The sequence below is a fragment of the Leptodactylus fuscus genome, chromosome 3 (genome assembly GCF_031893055.1).
Source record: "Leptodactylus fuscus isolate aLepFus1 chromosome 3, aLepFus1.hap2, whole genome shotgun sequence".
Taxonomy (NCBI): Eukaryota; Metazoa; Chordata; class Amphibia; order Anura; family Leptodactylidae; genus Leptodactylus; species Leptodactylus fuscus.
The window spans coordinates 121,980,491-121,995,898 of NC_134267.1; the positions used below are offsets into that span (position 1 = coordinate 121,980,491).

Genomic DNA, 15,408 nt, shown 5'->3' on the forward strand with positions numbered 1-15,408 from the left:
TTCACTAAAAAAGTTTGTCTGTTTTATACCAAAGCTGGGGGAGGAAAAAAAGTGCAGAACTTTTCTCTCTGCCGATTTTAGACAGAATTTGTGGTGGAGTCTTCAATGGAGATGCCAATGCAGATGTCAACCTAGACTTACATTTAGAACTGGCACCAACATCAAAAAGTGCAACAAAAGTGAATTTTTTTTTGCTTTTCTGATTTTGATATGGTTTCTAACTGGACCTCAAGCTCTAATAAAGAAATAAATTATATGCTAACCACTTACCATAGCATCACATATCAGATTTCCCAAGTTACACTCTCGAAATCGACACTCCAGAGAAGAACCATTTAAAAACACTATAGTTTTTCCAATTACTTGAGCAGAGTAGTTATTTAATTGCTCCTTCCATTTGTTAATTTCCACTAAAAGCGCTGGATCTAGAAAAGAGATATATATAGATATATTACTATAAACAGACATGAGATGATTTCTTATAGTCAGGGCCGGTTTTAGACAAACTGTAGCCCTGGGAAAAATTAAAAGCGGGGCCCCAAATGCTGATACATCTTCAATGCCATAATATTTCTATTATAGAACTTTGTGTTATTTTACTTGGGCCCTCAAAATGTTAATAAAAGCTAATAAAAAAAATTATATGCACCCCAAAATGGTGCCTAATGAAAGTGCTACTTGTCACACAAAGAATAAGTCCTCACATAGCTATGTTTATAGAAATTATGAATTTTGGAAGGCTGGGAAAGAAAATATGAAAAAAGTCTGAGTCTCAGCAAGTTCTTCTGCTCTCCATGAGTATACAATAATATGAGGGATTCTGATAGCAGCTTAGGAGCATGGTTGTAAGAAAATACATTGTATTTTGGCTACACTAACTATGCATTTAGCTGGCATATTCATGAGCCGTGGGCTTATTTAGATCTACTAAGTATGAAAATACTAAAGAATTTTGTAAAAGCTCAGTCATTGGACTAACACAATAATGAATGAAACTCCATTATTGTTTGTTTGGCAAACAAATCAGAGTCTGGCAAATTTTCGGAGAATGTTTCCTGTCTGGCCATGTAATGAGTACTTAAGAGATCGGAGAAAGAAGACAAATTGTTTGTATTTTTTCACGGTTAAGTTTGGTTCCTTAGATACAGTAATATAATATACATTGACATTGAGGAGTATTATAGGCTTACAACTTTGTAACAACAGTTCAGCATGACAATATTCCCATAAGCAAGCGAGATCCTTGAGAATGGTTTGCCAACATTAGTGAACTTGACTGACCTGCACCAGAGACCTGATCTCCACATCAACATCCTTTGGCATGAAATGAAATGCTGACTGCAAGCCAAACCTCTTCAGCTTGTGTCAGGACCCAACCTCATTAACATTACTGAATAGATGTGAAACTCCTAAAACCTTAGGAGAGAACAGTCTTTTCTAGCAGCAAGGAAGGGACAAACTCAATATTGACGGGAACCTGTCAGCTAGATTTTCTGTTTTAGATCTCAAGCTGGCTACAGTGCTCTTATACCACTTTATAGCCATGTTACTATATATCCAAGAGGGGTTGGTAAGAGAAGACTACTGGAGGAGGCTGGTGCTATACTCGGATACACTTAGAGTGAGAAAGCTCTTTTTCCACTACTATACTAACTCTGTAAAATAGTAGGAGTTAAGTTACTGAAACTACATATCATTTACTAGCTGGCAGCAAATTTCTCCTCCACCTCCCCTCTCCATAGATCTGTGTGTGAGAGGAGTACAGATCATGGAATCTATTAGTGATAAGACAGTGTCTGTAGGCAAGAGGTTGGAACACAACCACTCAAGTGGAGGCAAAAGTATTATTATGTAAAAAGATCTATAATAAAAATGTATTATTTTTCATGTGTATAGCTCAGTTATTAAATGTTATTTAAGAATTGGAGGTACTCTCTAACCCCATAATAGTTTTGACTGAGGTCTGCTTGGGCTTTGAGCAACAGTTTAGACTGAGCAGAATGCCCGACTTGGGAGCAAGAACTTAAGGGGTTAAATAAATCACAAGCACATTGCTGCCTGAAGATCAAGCTACATATTAAATGTATGACTCCCTTTAATGGCAATGTTCTTGAACTAGATGTCTTACAAGAGCATGACTGTGAATCTGCATACTTTTAGCCATCTAGTTTGTCCTCCGGAGAGAAATCATGAAATAAGTACAGGATATCAAGGCATTATCTGTGTATATCTATGTCAGTATTGACTTCATATAGCTATAGATTACATTCTACAGTATTTTTATGATATTGTAATCTTTAACTGTTGGTTTAACCCCAAATAGCTTTTTTTTTTTTTTTTTTTTAAAAGTGTTTTATTTAGCAAAAGCAGCAAAACATAATAAAATCAATATAAATATGGTATTGCTGTAATTGTAATGATCCACCGGATAAGGTTGCCATGTTATTTTTAATGCAGATTCAATGCTGTAAAAACAAACTGTATAAAATAATGATGGATTTATAGTTTGGTTTTTTAAATGGATCTCTCAATAATGTTAATATAAAGCTAATCAAACAGTATATGTACCCTATAATGTATATATAACACCCACCAACAGTAAAACTTGTCATGCAAAGATTGATCCAGCACAAGAAAAATCAAAAAGTTATGAATTTAGGAAGGCGAAGATGGAAAATATGAAAAAAGTCACGAGCATTAACATGCAAACTACTCTGTCATTAAAGGGTTATTTAATATTAGGAGTAATATTTCAATGTAAAATCTCCCTGTACAAATAACACAGTAGTTACATATAAGTGTAGGTATTCAGCTCATTTCTTGTTGTTTACTGGACCAGGATGACAAAGATTATCACTGGTCTGCTAGCTAGGAACTTCTGAACATATGGTTCTACGCGTCTTCACTTCATAGAGGAGCAATAAAATAAATATTTTGCCTACCTTCAGGAATGCTGCTGTCCAGTAAAATTGGATTTCCAGAAGAATGTAAAACATTTCCTTGTGCATCAAAAGTAACATTTAAGTAGCCAAGATATTTTCCAAAGGCATATGCTTGAACAACTGGCACAGATCGCCCATCATCAGAATTTACTATAAAGGGATACTTCCCGACAGGTACATCGTTGGATGGCGGGTTGCCTGCAATCATATTGACATTTACCAATGTAACACAGAGTCTGACAAAAATTTTACTAATAAAGAGGACTGTTCACCAGCTTTACCATCTGCATCCAGAATTTTCAATGCAGTTCGTTTCAGCACTGCCCAGTATGGTCCATAAACATATATTGTAATTTCAGAAAATAAAGTATTCAAAATGTTCTTTCTTTACCTACTGTGTCTGATGATCAATGACTTTACCTACTGTGTCTGGTGGTCAATGACTTTAGCTACTCTGTCTGATGGTCAATGACTTTACCTACTGTGTCTGGTGGTCAATGACTTTAGCTACTGTGTCTGATGGTCAAGGCTACTAAGAGGTGCATTTTTGTGTATGCAATAAATATACAAAATTATCAAGCTGCTCAGCTAGATGTATATGACCTCTACAAATCTATTTTTGATATTAAATTGGTCACCAGTGTATAATATAACATGACTTAAAAAACATGATGGCCATATGTGGTGCTGTTCCCAGAAGGATATATATATATATATATATATATATATATATATATATATATATATATATATATATATATATATACCAAAACAAGGTGCACTAACAATGGCCTTCTCTAATCTGGAAGATACTAGATGTATTTATACACTGTCTACCAATAAGTATTTAGACACCTGTGGTAGAATAGAAAAAACATTTATTCATATTCAATAGTTTGTAGAGCCTCCAGTAGCAGCAATTACAGCCTCAACCCTCTGGGGCATGCTTTCCACAAGTCCTTGTATGACGGCTAGTGGTATTTTATTCCATTCGGCTTGAAGAAATTCTTTCACCAATTTTGGTCGGCTGCTGCACCCCTTAGTTCGACGATCCAAATCGTCCCAGAGGTGCTCGATAGGGTTCAAGTCTAGGCTCTGAGCAGGCCAGTCCAGTCGGTTAACCTGATTGTCACTGTGCCAAGCCATGGTAGACCTCGCTACAGGACAGCTGGCATTGTCATCCTGGAAGTAACATTGGTCCGACCCATAGAACCGCCATAATGTAGGAAGCACACTTATCTATAATAGCGCAATAGGTGTCGGCGTTGAGTTTACCATGCACTGGGACCAAGGCGTGACATACATCACGACCGCAGATATCTTCATTTGCATGGGTGTCCAAATACTTATTAGTTGACAGTGTAGTGATATAAACAACTCTAAGGCTGGGTACACACCGGATGCACAGACTGCTGTATTTCCATCTGATAAACTCAGCAGCATGTTTCCCTGAAAGCTTCAGTGGCAAAAATGATCCACAGTTGGGTGGTTTGCTGCAGCACACCAGCAGAGATTGCATGGGTCTCTATTTGTTTTCAGTCTTTGCATTACAAGTAGTGAAAGCCTTTGGTAAAACCCACATCAATAATTCACATGCTGTGTGTTTAAAATCCACGGTTTCACGTCATGTGTAGATAAGATTTAGTGAGGTTGCATCTACGTACATAGCAATGGTTAAGCCACCTTGAAGTCCATCCTATAATCCTATATTTCCTAAATCTTAGTATTCTAAGACCTGGATATCTCAGCTTCCCAAGTCATAATTAAGAAATACAATTGAAATAGAAGATTGGTCTGAGGTTATTCCAAAGTCCTAAAAGCTGTTAAAAATAACAATTGTGAATTTTTAGTACTAACCTGTATAAAGAAATGTATTTGTGTGTCCACCTACTACTACGTCAACTCCACTCACTTTTTGAGCAATGAGTTTATCAGTTTCAAAGCCCGAGTGTCCCAGTGCTATAACCTTGTCTACATCAAGAGTTAACACTTTAGAAACCACAAGTTGTAACACAGAAATTTCATCTTCAAATGTCAAATGTGGACCTGAAACACAAAGTATAGGAATAAGTAAGCAAAATAGACAAAATACAATATCCTTGATGTTTTTTACCATATTATTTAGGCAAAGGTCAGGACGTGCAGCTAAAAAGTCAAGTCTTATATACTGTATGTGTGCTTGCATGCTCAACGTGCACAATAAAGGAATGCAAAACTTAGTTATGCAAGTCTGTAATATGTCACACAGACATGTAGCGGTGACAGATGTGGATCACTAGATCCCCACTTTCTGTAAAGTAAGTAAATCATACAGAAGGGACATATCCTTAAAGGGGCTTCCCATTAAGATTTATCCAACATTCGCAACATATGGGATGAATGATCGATGGGTGTCCAACCTGTGAATTAGGGATAAGTGCCTCAATTGAAACATTACAAAATATTTGTACATTCGTGTTTGCTTATAAGAAACTGTATTTGCATTGTCACCTGCATAACTTATGTATGTTCCTTTAAAGAGGACCTTTCATGTTCTCAGGCACATGCGGTGTAATATACCACAAGAAAGCCGACAGTGCACTGAATTCAGCGCACTATTGGCTTTCCTGTTTTGTGCCCTGGGGGAAGAGCCATCGGTGTCATTACCATAGCTCTTCAGTGTCAAAAGGGCGTTTTTGACAGTCTGTGAGGAATGTCCCTCCTCATAGTACTGTCCATAGCTCTGTACTGTGAGGGGGTGTTCCTTATTGCCTAGTCATGATGATGAGCGGTGAAGAACGCCCCCTCCCCTCCTGACAATACTCGCCCATAGACTAGTACAGGGGGCCGTTCCTCAGCATCATGGCTGGACGGTAAAGAGCGCCCCCTCATAGTACAGAGCTACTGACTGTACTGTCAGAATGGGTGTTCCTCTCAGACTGTCAGAAACGTCCTTCTGACACTGAAGAGCTACGGTAACGGCACCAATAGTTCTTCAGCAAGGGCACATAATGGGAAAGCAATGCGCTGTATTACACTGCATGTGCCCGACAACCTGAAAGGTCAAACCAATGTTGAGTGGATGCTGAGTTGTTGGTATGACCCTGACTGTGGAAGTTCTGGGAAGGAGAGCTTTAATGTTGTAGATCACCTAGGATTAGTATTAATATTAGTGCTTTATATCAGTGTTGTGACAAACAAAAAAAAAAACTACCGGGGAATTTACTAAGATCAGACTGTTATATGCTGGTCTAAGGGTGCCTTCACACGGAGTAACGCTCCGCACATTATGCTACATTTTACACGTGTTCAATGGTTTTTTTTCGTATAACGTGCTTCTTTTTGCACGCTTTAAAAAAAAAAGAAAAAAAAAAAGCTAACTAACTACATTTTACACGTGTATTTTTACACATGTAAAGTGGACAAAAAGCACGGAGCGTAACTCCGTATGAAAGCACCCTAAGAAGAAACTCTGCTGGAGTAAAAAGCAGCACGTTTATTAAGATGCACAAATCTCTTAATTTATGTTGAATATTTCCCTTATCTAAGTAGCAGAATAAAAATTTATAACAGTTAAAGTGAAATTTGTGGTTTTTATACAGCAGTGTGGAATTCAGGCCTTCAAATTAGAAGCCCATAGTAGAGCCATTCTGGAAGGTTTGACCTTCATATTACTACTGCTATTTACTATTTGCTATTACTACTTAATACATGGCAATTGAAGAATGTTAAGATATTTCTGTGTATGTTGTTTTATTTTTCACAGAAAGTACAAGAAGTAGCGCATTTACCTGGATTAGATAATACTCCAGTCTCTTTGGAGGTGTATCCAACTATTGCAATTTTTTCACCACCAACTTCCAATATCTTATATGGTTGAAAATATCCAGTAATGTTAGATGCAATGTGGTTGTCCGATTTAATATTGGCGCTTAGAACAGTAAAATTTACGTTCATAAGGAATGGGCTTAGAAGTCCTGCTACTCCGTTGTCAAATTCATGATTTCCCAGAGCCTAAACAGAGAAGATTGATACTGCTGTAACATAAGGAACGTGAAAAGACAAATCATCAATCCAGCACTTTATTAAAAGTCCATCATTTTATCAGTAAACCAATAAAATCCATGTATAGAAACAAATTAGCACAAATACATAGAATCCATGCAGTGCTCCCTTGGGGATTGCTGGTTTACGCATTTAAGACCTATTGATCTTTAGTCATCGCCATGTGTTATTATCAAGGCAGGAAGGAGATATACCAAGGCATATATTAACTGCACTCTTTGGACCTGGGAGTATAAGTGCAATGTGCAAAGTTTTAAAGGGATCCTATCATACAAACGCCGAGGCGTTGAAGTCTGAAACCTGTGCCAGAAGAAGAGGACATTCCTAAAGAAGATAAAGGCGGCGCTAGAGACAGTTCTCTCGCAGCATTGGGGCCGCCCCCAGTGCTGCGAGAGAACTCATTAATATTATATGTTTTTCAATTCCTGGCATTACAAATAGCTTTAGTCTTCTTGACATATATGCAGCATATCCATCTATAATTGCCAAACCTATAAAAGCCCTTCACAAACTGAAAGCAAACCATCAAAAAATGCAAAGGAAATAAAAACTGAAAAAGAACTAAATGTAGTTAATCTTTCTCCTTTACCATCACTGGAGCACAGATTTCGGTATTAATAAGAGGTTTAAATGTTGCTCCAATATATCACTTTGATGTGTTCAAAACCATTTTGGATTTTAATACATTTGTAAGAGCCAAGGGCATAATTAGCAAAGACTGGGCCCCATAGCAAGCTTTTGACTTGGGCCCTCCCACTCCCACATGGAATAGCACCCCCTTTCCTGTCTCCCACATGTATAAAGCCCCATTTGCACACACTATAATGTCCCAAAGTGGTCTCCAGACAGATTACTATCCCATAGTGGCACCTCTACACAGTGTAATGTCTTATATCAGTCCCTGCACAGAGAATAATGGCCTATGGTGGCCCCTTCACACAGTCGAATATACTGGCGGGGGGGGGGGCTAAAAATTCCTGCTGGCAGCCCAGTGTGCTATGTCTGCATCACAGGTCCCTCACTATAATCTTGCATATATGTGCAGTGCTCAATGATCATGTTATTTCCCATACAGTACTGTGCATGAACATGAAGCTATTGGGGCCTGCATAACACTATAGAGGATGACTATACTTTTTACATTTTTTTTGGTTTTTCCAACTAGGAGACTTGATCAAGCAATCTTCTGATCGCTTCTTGCATGCAATACACAGCAATAGACATGTATTATAGTGTATACATTCTGTCAACCTATGCAGACAGATAGGCTTACAGCCTATTTAATTTATCTTGCCAATGTGGTGAGATATGGTGGGTCTGGGGTCACTGATCAGACCACAGGCTGCCATGGAAATGAATTGGAAGCCATCAAACATAGTGTAGAAGGGGCAGCCATACAGAAAACCCCTTAGATGCTGCAGTCATTATGGACCACACTATCTATAGGGTTAGCTCCAAAGAGCAGAGCTCATTTCCTATATTGGGGTTTACAGGAAGATATCAGCTATATATTACACCTGACACCCACTCTCCATGATGCCTGCTCAGCTCCTGTCTACATGACGTAATAGTATGTCACAAGCATTGTCAAACATGATGTATCTCGTGTCAAGAAGGAATTCATGACGTAAAATGTTTAATGTAAGCTTTTATGAAGTAAAATGTTTAACATCTGTATATGTGGCAGATGTCTATTGGGAAGCTCACAATACATACAGGTGAGCGCGGGTTCACAGCTGCGCGCGGTCTCCGCTTCGTGGATTTCCGTCTTCTGCCGGCTGGAGACGGAAACCCAGCATTCAGTGTTCGCCGGTGAGCGTGTTCTGTCTCCGTGGTGAAACCATTTTATTTTTTAACCGAACACAAAGTCTTGCATGTCTGACTGTGTCCGGTTAAAAAAAAAAACGGTTTTGCTGGAGAGCAGAAGCAACATTGCTTAGTGTTGGATTCCGTATCTGAAGACATTAAAAGCAGTTTTCATTGTTATTACTTATCGGACCCCTGATAAATTGTTATATAGGGAATGCGTAAGGTCTTTTGGCAGCTGTTAGGAGTGTCACCCTTCCCTTTGATAAATTGCTCAGAGCTATTTGGAGACCTTAGATGGTGTTGGCGTGGCAGTAGGCCAGTAACATCATTACCTGGGTCCCCCCTTGGTAATGAGGTTAATAAAAATTTAGTCAATAAGTTATATGTACTTCTCATCCCCCAAAAAACCAAGCCCTTTTATAGTTACATCTCCTGGATATCTAAAATTGTTAAATTTTTAGAGCAAAACTGGCTGTGGCAGGAAGAGAAATGTATAAACTGTGCAAGCGTATGTAAAAGTACACCCAAGATTTAGAGATTACGAAGGAAAAGACAAGGTCAGTTCATTGGGAGGGAGAGTTTGATGATAATTTTTGTCCTTGGATATACTGGCTTGTTCCACTTTGTTAGGCTTAGTTCACACGTAAATAACGTGTGGCTTATTTTGGTACCGGAAAAAACGCTTCCTAATTAGGAAGCGTTTTTTTGACCTTGGCGCACTTTTTGTAGAAAACCATTTTCCCATCCTTTAAGAGAACAGGCCGCAAAAAACGTGACGCTTTTTTACTGCACGTTTTTTGTAAAAAACGTGACGCAGTTTTTTTGCAAAAAAAGTGCTGTAAAAAATGCTTCCCATTCACTTCTATTGCTTTCTTCAACCGGAAAACGCCTGAAGAAAGGTAATTTCACTTCTTTTTCTCTGCTAGCAGAAAAAAAAGAGCTAGCAGTCTCCATAGACTAACATTGTATGGAGGAGGATTATGACGTGGATTCCCCTGTCAAAATCCTCCTCCATGTCCCCGTGTGAACTAGCTGATGTTTATAATTTATGGACCTGGAAATTGAGAGGCTCTCGGGAAAACTAGGTGAGTTGACAGGTCACCTAAAATATAAAATAAATCCAGAGGCCCAAATTGAGGAGACTATTACAATAAATGTACCATAATAGTTGGAGCCATGGTATCAGCAGTCAGTTATTCCCTGAACCTACAAAAAGGAAGAATTATGCAACAACGGGACAGTCAAATAAAAAAAACATGATGCCCTGATCACAATAGTAGCAGGTAACAAGAGTGCAAGATAGAAGAACGCTCATCAATACATGAAGAATGGTGATGGTATTCACATGATGAAATGGATGATGGCGATAGTCAGATAAAGGGACAAATGGATGATGGGGATGGGATGGTAAACAGAAAACTAACAAACAACAACTGACACTGAGTCTACTTTTTTCCCTAGTTCTATTTCTAATATAACACTGACACCATTGACCCTCACTTTCCGTAAAGATATTACTAAATCACTAAGGCTAGGTCCACAGTTGCACTGGGCTCTCCATCGTTCGTGTCCACTAAAACAGCAGTTACCTTTGGACCCCATAGACTATAATGGTCCTGTGTGCAGGACTTTTATCTACGAAGGGGAATCTGTTATAGAGTCTCCTACAGAGAATCCAGCGCAAATGTGAACCTAGCCTAACTGAACCTAGCACAAACAACAGGAGGGTGCTAACACCTACACCAGCATCTAGACAATGAACAGATTTGTACAGGGAAACTGGAGGCAAACAAATAGATCGCAATAAACTAGAAGTGGAAGTGGGACAAACCACTAGGATTGAAACGCTCTGGACTAGAAATATACTATAGAGCATTACTGGATTGAACACATATAGAATACACTATCACCTGCGACAAATTGCAAAAAATGAAGTTTAAACAATCAAGTACATTTTAGGACATAAGACCCCTCTGCCAATTACGTGACGTCACCGATATGTCAGCTATGAGGCAGCTGCTCAGCAACTACCTTGACTACTAGGTAGGAGATATCAAAACGGCAAAGAGCTTGTGCTATCCTTTACAAGCCGCGAGATTGACAGAAGATGATTTCTCTCTCCAACTCCCACACTAATGTATTTGTTTATCCTGTGATGTTTTTCCAGCAGTGTGAGATATCTGGTTGGCAGACATATCTGACACCACTTATCTTGGGAAGAACAAAGGATTAGGACGGTTAAAACCCAAGCTGTCAAATATCTTTCATCTAAATGGAGAATGTGATCAGTGACCTAATATTTAGCCCATTACTACACATAGATACGTTAGATATTAAGTGCACATAAAAGCAATAAATTGCATAATCGCCATTTAAAGCAAAATGATAATAAAAAGAACATAGTTCACAGATATAGAGAATGCAACATAGCGATAATATGTCTGAAAAGCAGAGTAATCATTAACTAAAATGCGTTGCTACTGATTCTCCCAGGATTACGGTATATTGTACACAGCTCCACTAACCTATCTACAATGTAGATCACAGGGAGTAGCAGATATACTGTACTAAGGACTGTAAAGATACAGTATGCACAAACACTGGGAATTTTCAAGCTTATTACCAAGCAGGTATCAGTGGCGCATACAAGTGCTGTACTTGTCAGTATAGGATTAATAGCAGAATGCCACTTTACACTGCTTACTGTTATGATCATGCACAGGGCTTTCTCCTGACCATCAGAAAGAACTCATTAGTTCCTACTGGCAGATTTATGTGTGTAAAGATAAGGAAATAACATTCACTGATAGCTGGCATAGATTTCAATGCAGGCACGCATTGGACTGGACTGGAATTGAAATACCAGTCTTCATAAATCTCCCCCAATGTCTATTGCAAGTATGTACAGATGTGGCAGTTGCCAAACAAGGGGAGGGGTCGCTTCAAATAGTTGTATCTCTAGTTTTGTACCACTTAGAACTGTGGTTCTAGTGTAATATGAAAACTGAGTTCACAGTAATATCAGGAATGTGACTTTTATATGCAGCATTAAGTTGGCTTCTCCCACTTTGGCAACTGCTCAATCTGTACATACTGACAATACAAATACATAGGGATTTTCACTGGCAACAGATAAGAGGTTTGCTAGGGAAAACGTTACAGCTTATTTTCTACTAAAAGGAAGCTAGGTTAATAACGTATGTTACAAAACTGGTCAGAAAACACCAATACCAAAAAAGGCACTTGTTAAATTTCAGATTCAGATTTTTGGAACCTAAAGATCGGTGATGCTGAGAATACAGTAAAATGTTATTCCCATCTTATAAAATATTATCATATTGCTACGATATCCCATCACTTTATGATTGCTTGGGTTTTGGAACCTCCACTGATCTTGAGAAGGAAGGGGCCACATCACTTATGCATTTCCTGCACAGATAGAAAAGGATACAATGACAAGGTAGGGCTCAAATCTGGTGAATTCCCAGAGATTGGACCCTCATTGATCATAAAGTGATTGAATATCCAGGCATTAAAGAAATAAAGGAGTAATAAAAGTCATTGGAGTCTTAAAACCGAACATGACAAGACAGAACACCGTAATACTGTAGTACTCTGCAATTTGACGTCAAACTATAATCACCCTTTCATTTTTACCCATTTCATCCTATAATTTACCCATTTCATTTTTTTACTACTATTTTAATTTAGCCCTAAAATTTACACATTTATAAGGGGTTATAGGAGAAAATGCATCACTCGATTTGTTATGCAAGTTCTTCTGACTGCCCTAGTACCCCACATGTGAGTGTAAACTGATAGATGTGCAAAAAGCAAGACGGAGAAAGGAAGAGTGCCAATGAGCTTTTGGAGGGCAGATTTTGCTGTGATCAATTTCAGGCACTAGTACATAAGTACTGATGTCTATCATTGGGACCCTGGGAAAGCAGTTTTTACTGCGATCAGGTGTCTCTTTGACTACACTATCTTTTAGAGCTCTCTAGGAACTATTGGTTTGATATATGGTCCTGCTATTTATAGGCTACACATATAGTTTCTGTAGATTGGTCTCTGGACGAACCCTTTTGCAAATCTTAAGGGGGAAACTCGTTGCACAGTGAGATTAAGAGGGTCATGGGGCTATTTATTCTATATAACGAAAGATTAAGCCGCTTTGTAGTTATCTCAATATCTACCAACAGTAGCAAATACACAGTTTATGTTGTCAGCACTGGCACACTGCCTAGGTGATTTGGCTACATTAGGTAGCAGGGAGTATATGCTTTGTGATCAGGGACATAGGTCTTGCCTTCTAGAGATAAGAATTCATTTGAGCAGGGTTCTATGAGGAATTATCCTCCTAATTAAGTGGGATATCCCCTAGAACCTCTGTCTATAAACATTTTTCATTTGATATTGGTAGTGACTAGAGAATGAATATATAAGCCCTTTTTATAAGACAGGTTTAAGTACAAGTTACGTTTTAGCTTTATTGCTTTATATTCCTGTTCAATGATTTTGTTAGTGGATAGAATAGTCCAAATCTGATTTTTTTCTCTGTTTCAGGGACCATTGTTGCATTTGCAGAGCCCCAGATGGTGGGGGCCTTTTGGAAACTAGATAACTTCAGAAATGTATTGAGGGGTATAGCGAGTACTTTGACCCTACAGGTCTTTTACAGAATTGGGCTATGAAAATTGAAAATTACATTCTTATCTATAAAATTTAACTTTAACTCAAAATATTCTTTATAATCACTTAATAATATAAAATGCCATTTATGTGATTTATAAAATAATACACCACTTATAATCTAGTATGCCACTTATAAAATGCAATTTATAATATAATATGGTGCTTACAATATTCCCCAACATGTGCAACAAAAAAAAAATTCTAAGGGAGCCTTCACATGGAGTTTACGCTCCGCTCATTCTGAACGTAAACTCGTTTAGAGTGAGCGGCGTAAACAACATTTCCCATTGACTTCAATGGGTGCTGGCATACGCGCGTATCAAATTGAAAGCAATAGGTAAAAAAGACTCCCATTGATTTCAATGGGTAGCACGCGTATGCCAGCACCAATTGAAGTCAATGGGATCTGTTTTTTACGCCACTCACTCTGAACTAGTTTATGTTCAGAATGAGCGGAGCGTAAACTCCATGTGAAGGCTCCCTAAAAGTTATAGTCACCTGCCACTGATCCTTTGATGCATGGAACCATTACTGCCATGTCTTCTTACTTTAAGCTTTGACTTGTACGCTGTGAGCCACTTCAGGTCTGCAGCTTACAAGGTGCCCAGACAAGACTTCTGCTAGCTTGTGCAAGAAGTGACATCATTGTGCCTGCCTGTGCCTGGAAGCAAACATCTTGCTTGTGGTCACAGAACCTTGTAAGCCATGTATTTCAATTGTACAAGTGTCCTGTAGTGAGGTCAGCCAGAGGCTGAAAGAAGACACCAGGGGACCGTTGGACACCACAAGGATGCCCAGGAGAGGCGAGTATAACTTATTTTTACTTACCTCCCCTAACTACAACTGGTAAATAGCATCTTTATTTATTCAATTTCTTTCCTCACTGTCCTTTTTAGCTAGCAGCTAAAATACATCTGAACTAATGGCTGAGAGCCACCGAGTTATATGCCAACTTGTGTTTTTTCAGCCTGTTTTAGAACTTGTTGATTTTCTATAACATATATATACTGTATGTGTATATGTTGAATGTTTAACATGCTGCATTTCTAAGTAGGATTTGGTCTATTAACCCCATTACCCCCTACTGAACTGTGTGAAGTTAAATGGAAAAATCTGTGATAGAACACTGTTCATATGCAATTCATTTACTATGCATAAACAGGAAACAATTTTCCAAGAAACATGAAACCTGAAGTGGAATTAGTGGATACATGAGAAGAAGGAGACTGACAACACATTGTGATGGACATTCAAAGATAGTGATTTTCTGCCAGAATCATATTAGTAAGAAATATATAAAATGAAACGGTAAAAAAAACAATTGGGCACATAGTTTTAAGGGAATCTATCAGGGCCAAAATCCCTCAACCTGCAAGTGCAACAAGGGTGGACCCAGTTTGCAAGAAGTGACTACAGATAGCCACAATAGCTTTGCATTGCCCCTGGAATCCCCATCCAATCTTGGCCGTTTAACTTTTAATTAAATTTTTAGCCTCTACCATTGTCACAGCAATAGGGGTGCAGGTGGATGCAGGCTATGTTTTTACAGGAGAAACATATTAAATAAATGAAAGAGATAAGCCTGGATTCACATCTACACTCACTTTCCATTTGGGGATTCCGTCCTCTATTCCGCTTGAAAAATGAAGACTTCCCTTGTCTCCTCTTTCTAACTGTTTGGGTGAAATAGGAGCATATTTGGAGTGAAATGACTAAGGTCTCCATAGTTTCAAGAAGGATATGGTATAGTACCTTTACTAATATGAGGGGTATTCCATAAGTTATGTGCCACACTATGTTCTGTCAGTGTAAGGCCCGGTTCAGATCTGCGTTCGGTATTCTGTTCGGGGAGTCCGCTTGGGGACCTCTGAGTGGAAACCCATACACATTAAAAAGTGTTTAGCTAAGAATCCACACA

General features: G+C 38.5%; 1 protein-coding gene across 1 annotated transcript in view; it reads right to left on the minus strand.

The window, feature by feature from the left end:
- NT5E (5'-nucleotidase ecto) overlaps positions 1–15,408 on the minus strand; it is a 48,663-nt gene that overhangs the window by 20,947 nt on the left and 12,308 nt on the right. Inside the window, exons 2-5 of the mRNA XM_075268230.1 lie at positions 6,713–6,935; positions 4,800–4,988; positions 2,943–3,140; positions 271–425 (exon numbers count right to left, since the gene is read on the minus strand). Coding sequence (XP_075124331.1) covers positions 271–425; positions 2,943–3,140; positions 4,800–4,988; positions 6,713–6,935 — 765 coding nt within the window. The remainder of the gene's footprint in view (positions 1–270; positions 426–2,942; positions 3,141–4,799; positions 4,989–6,712; positions 6,936–15,408) is intronic.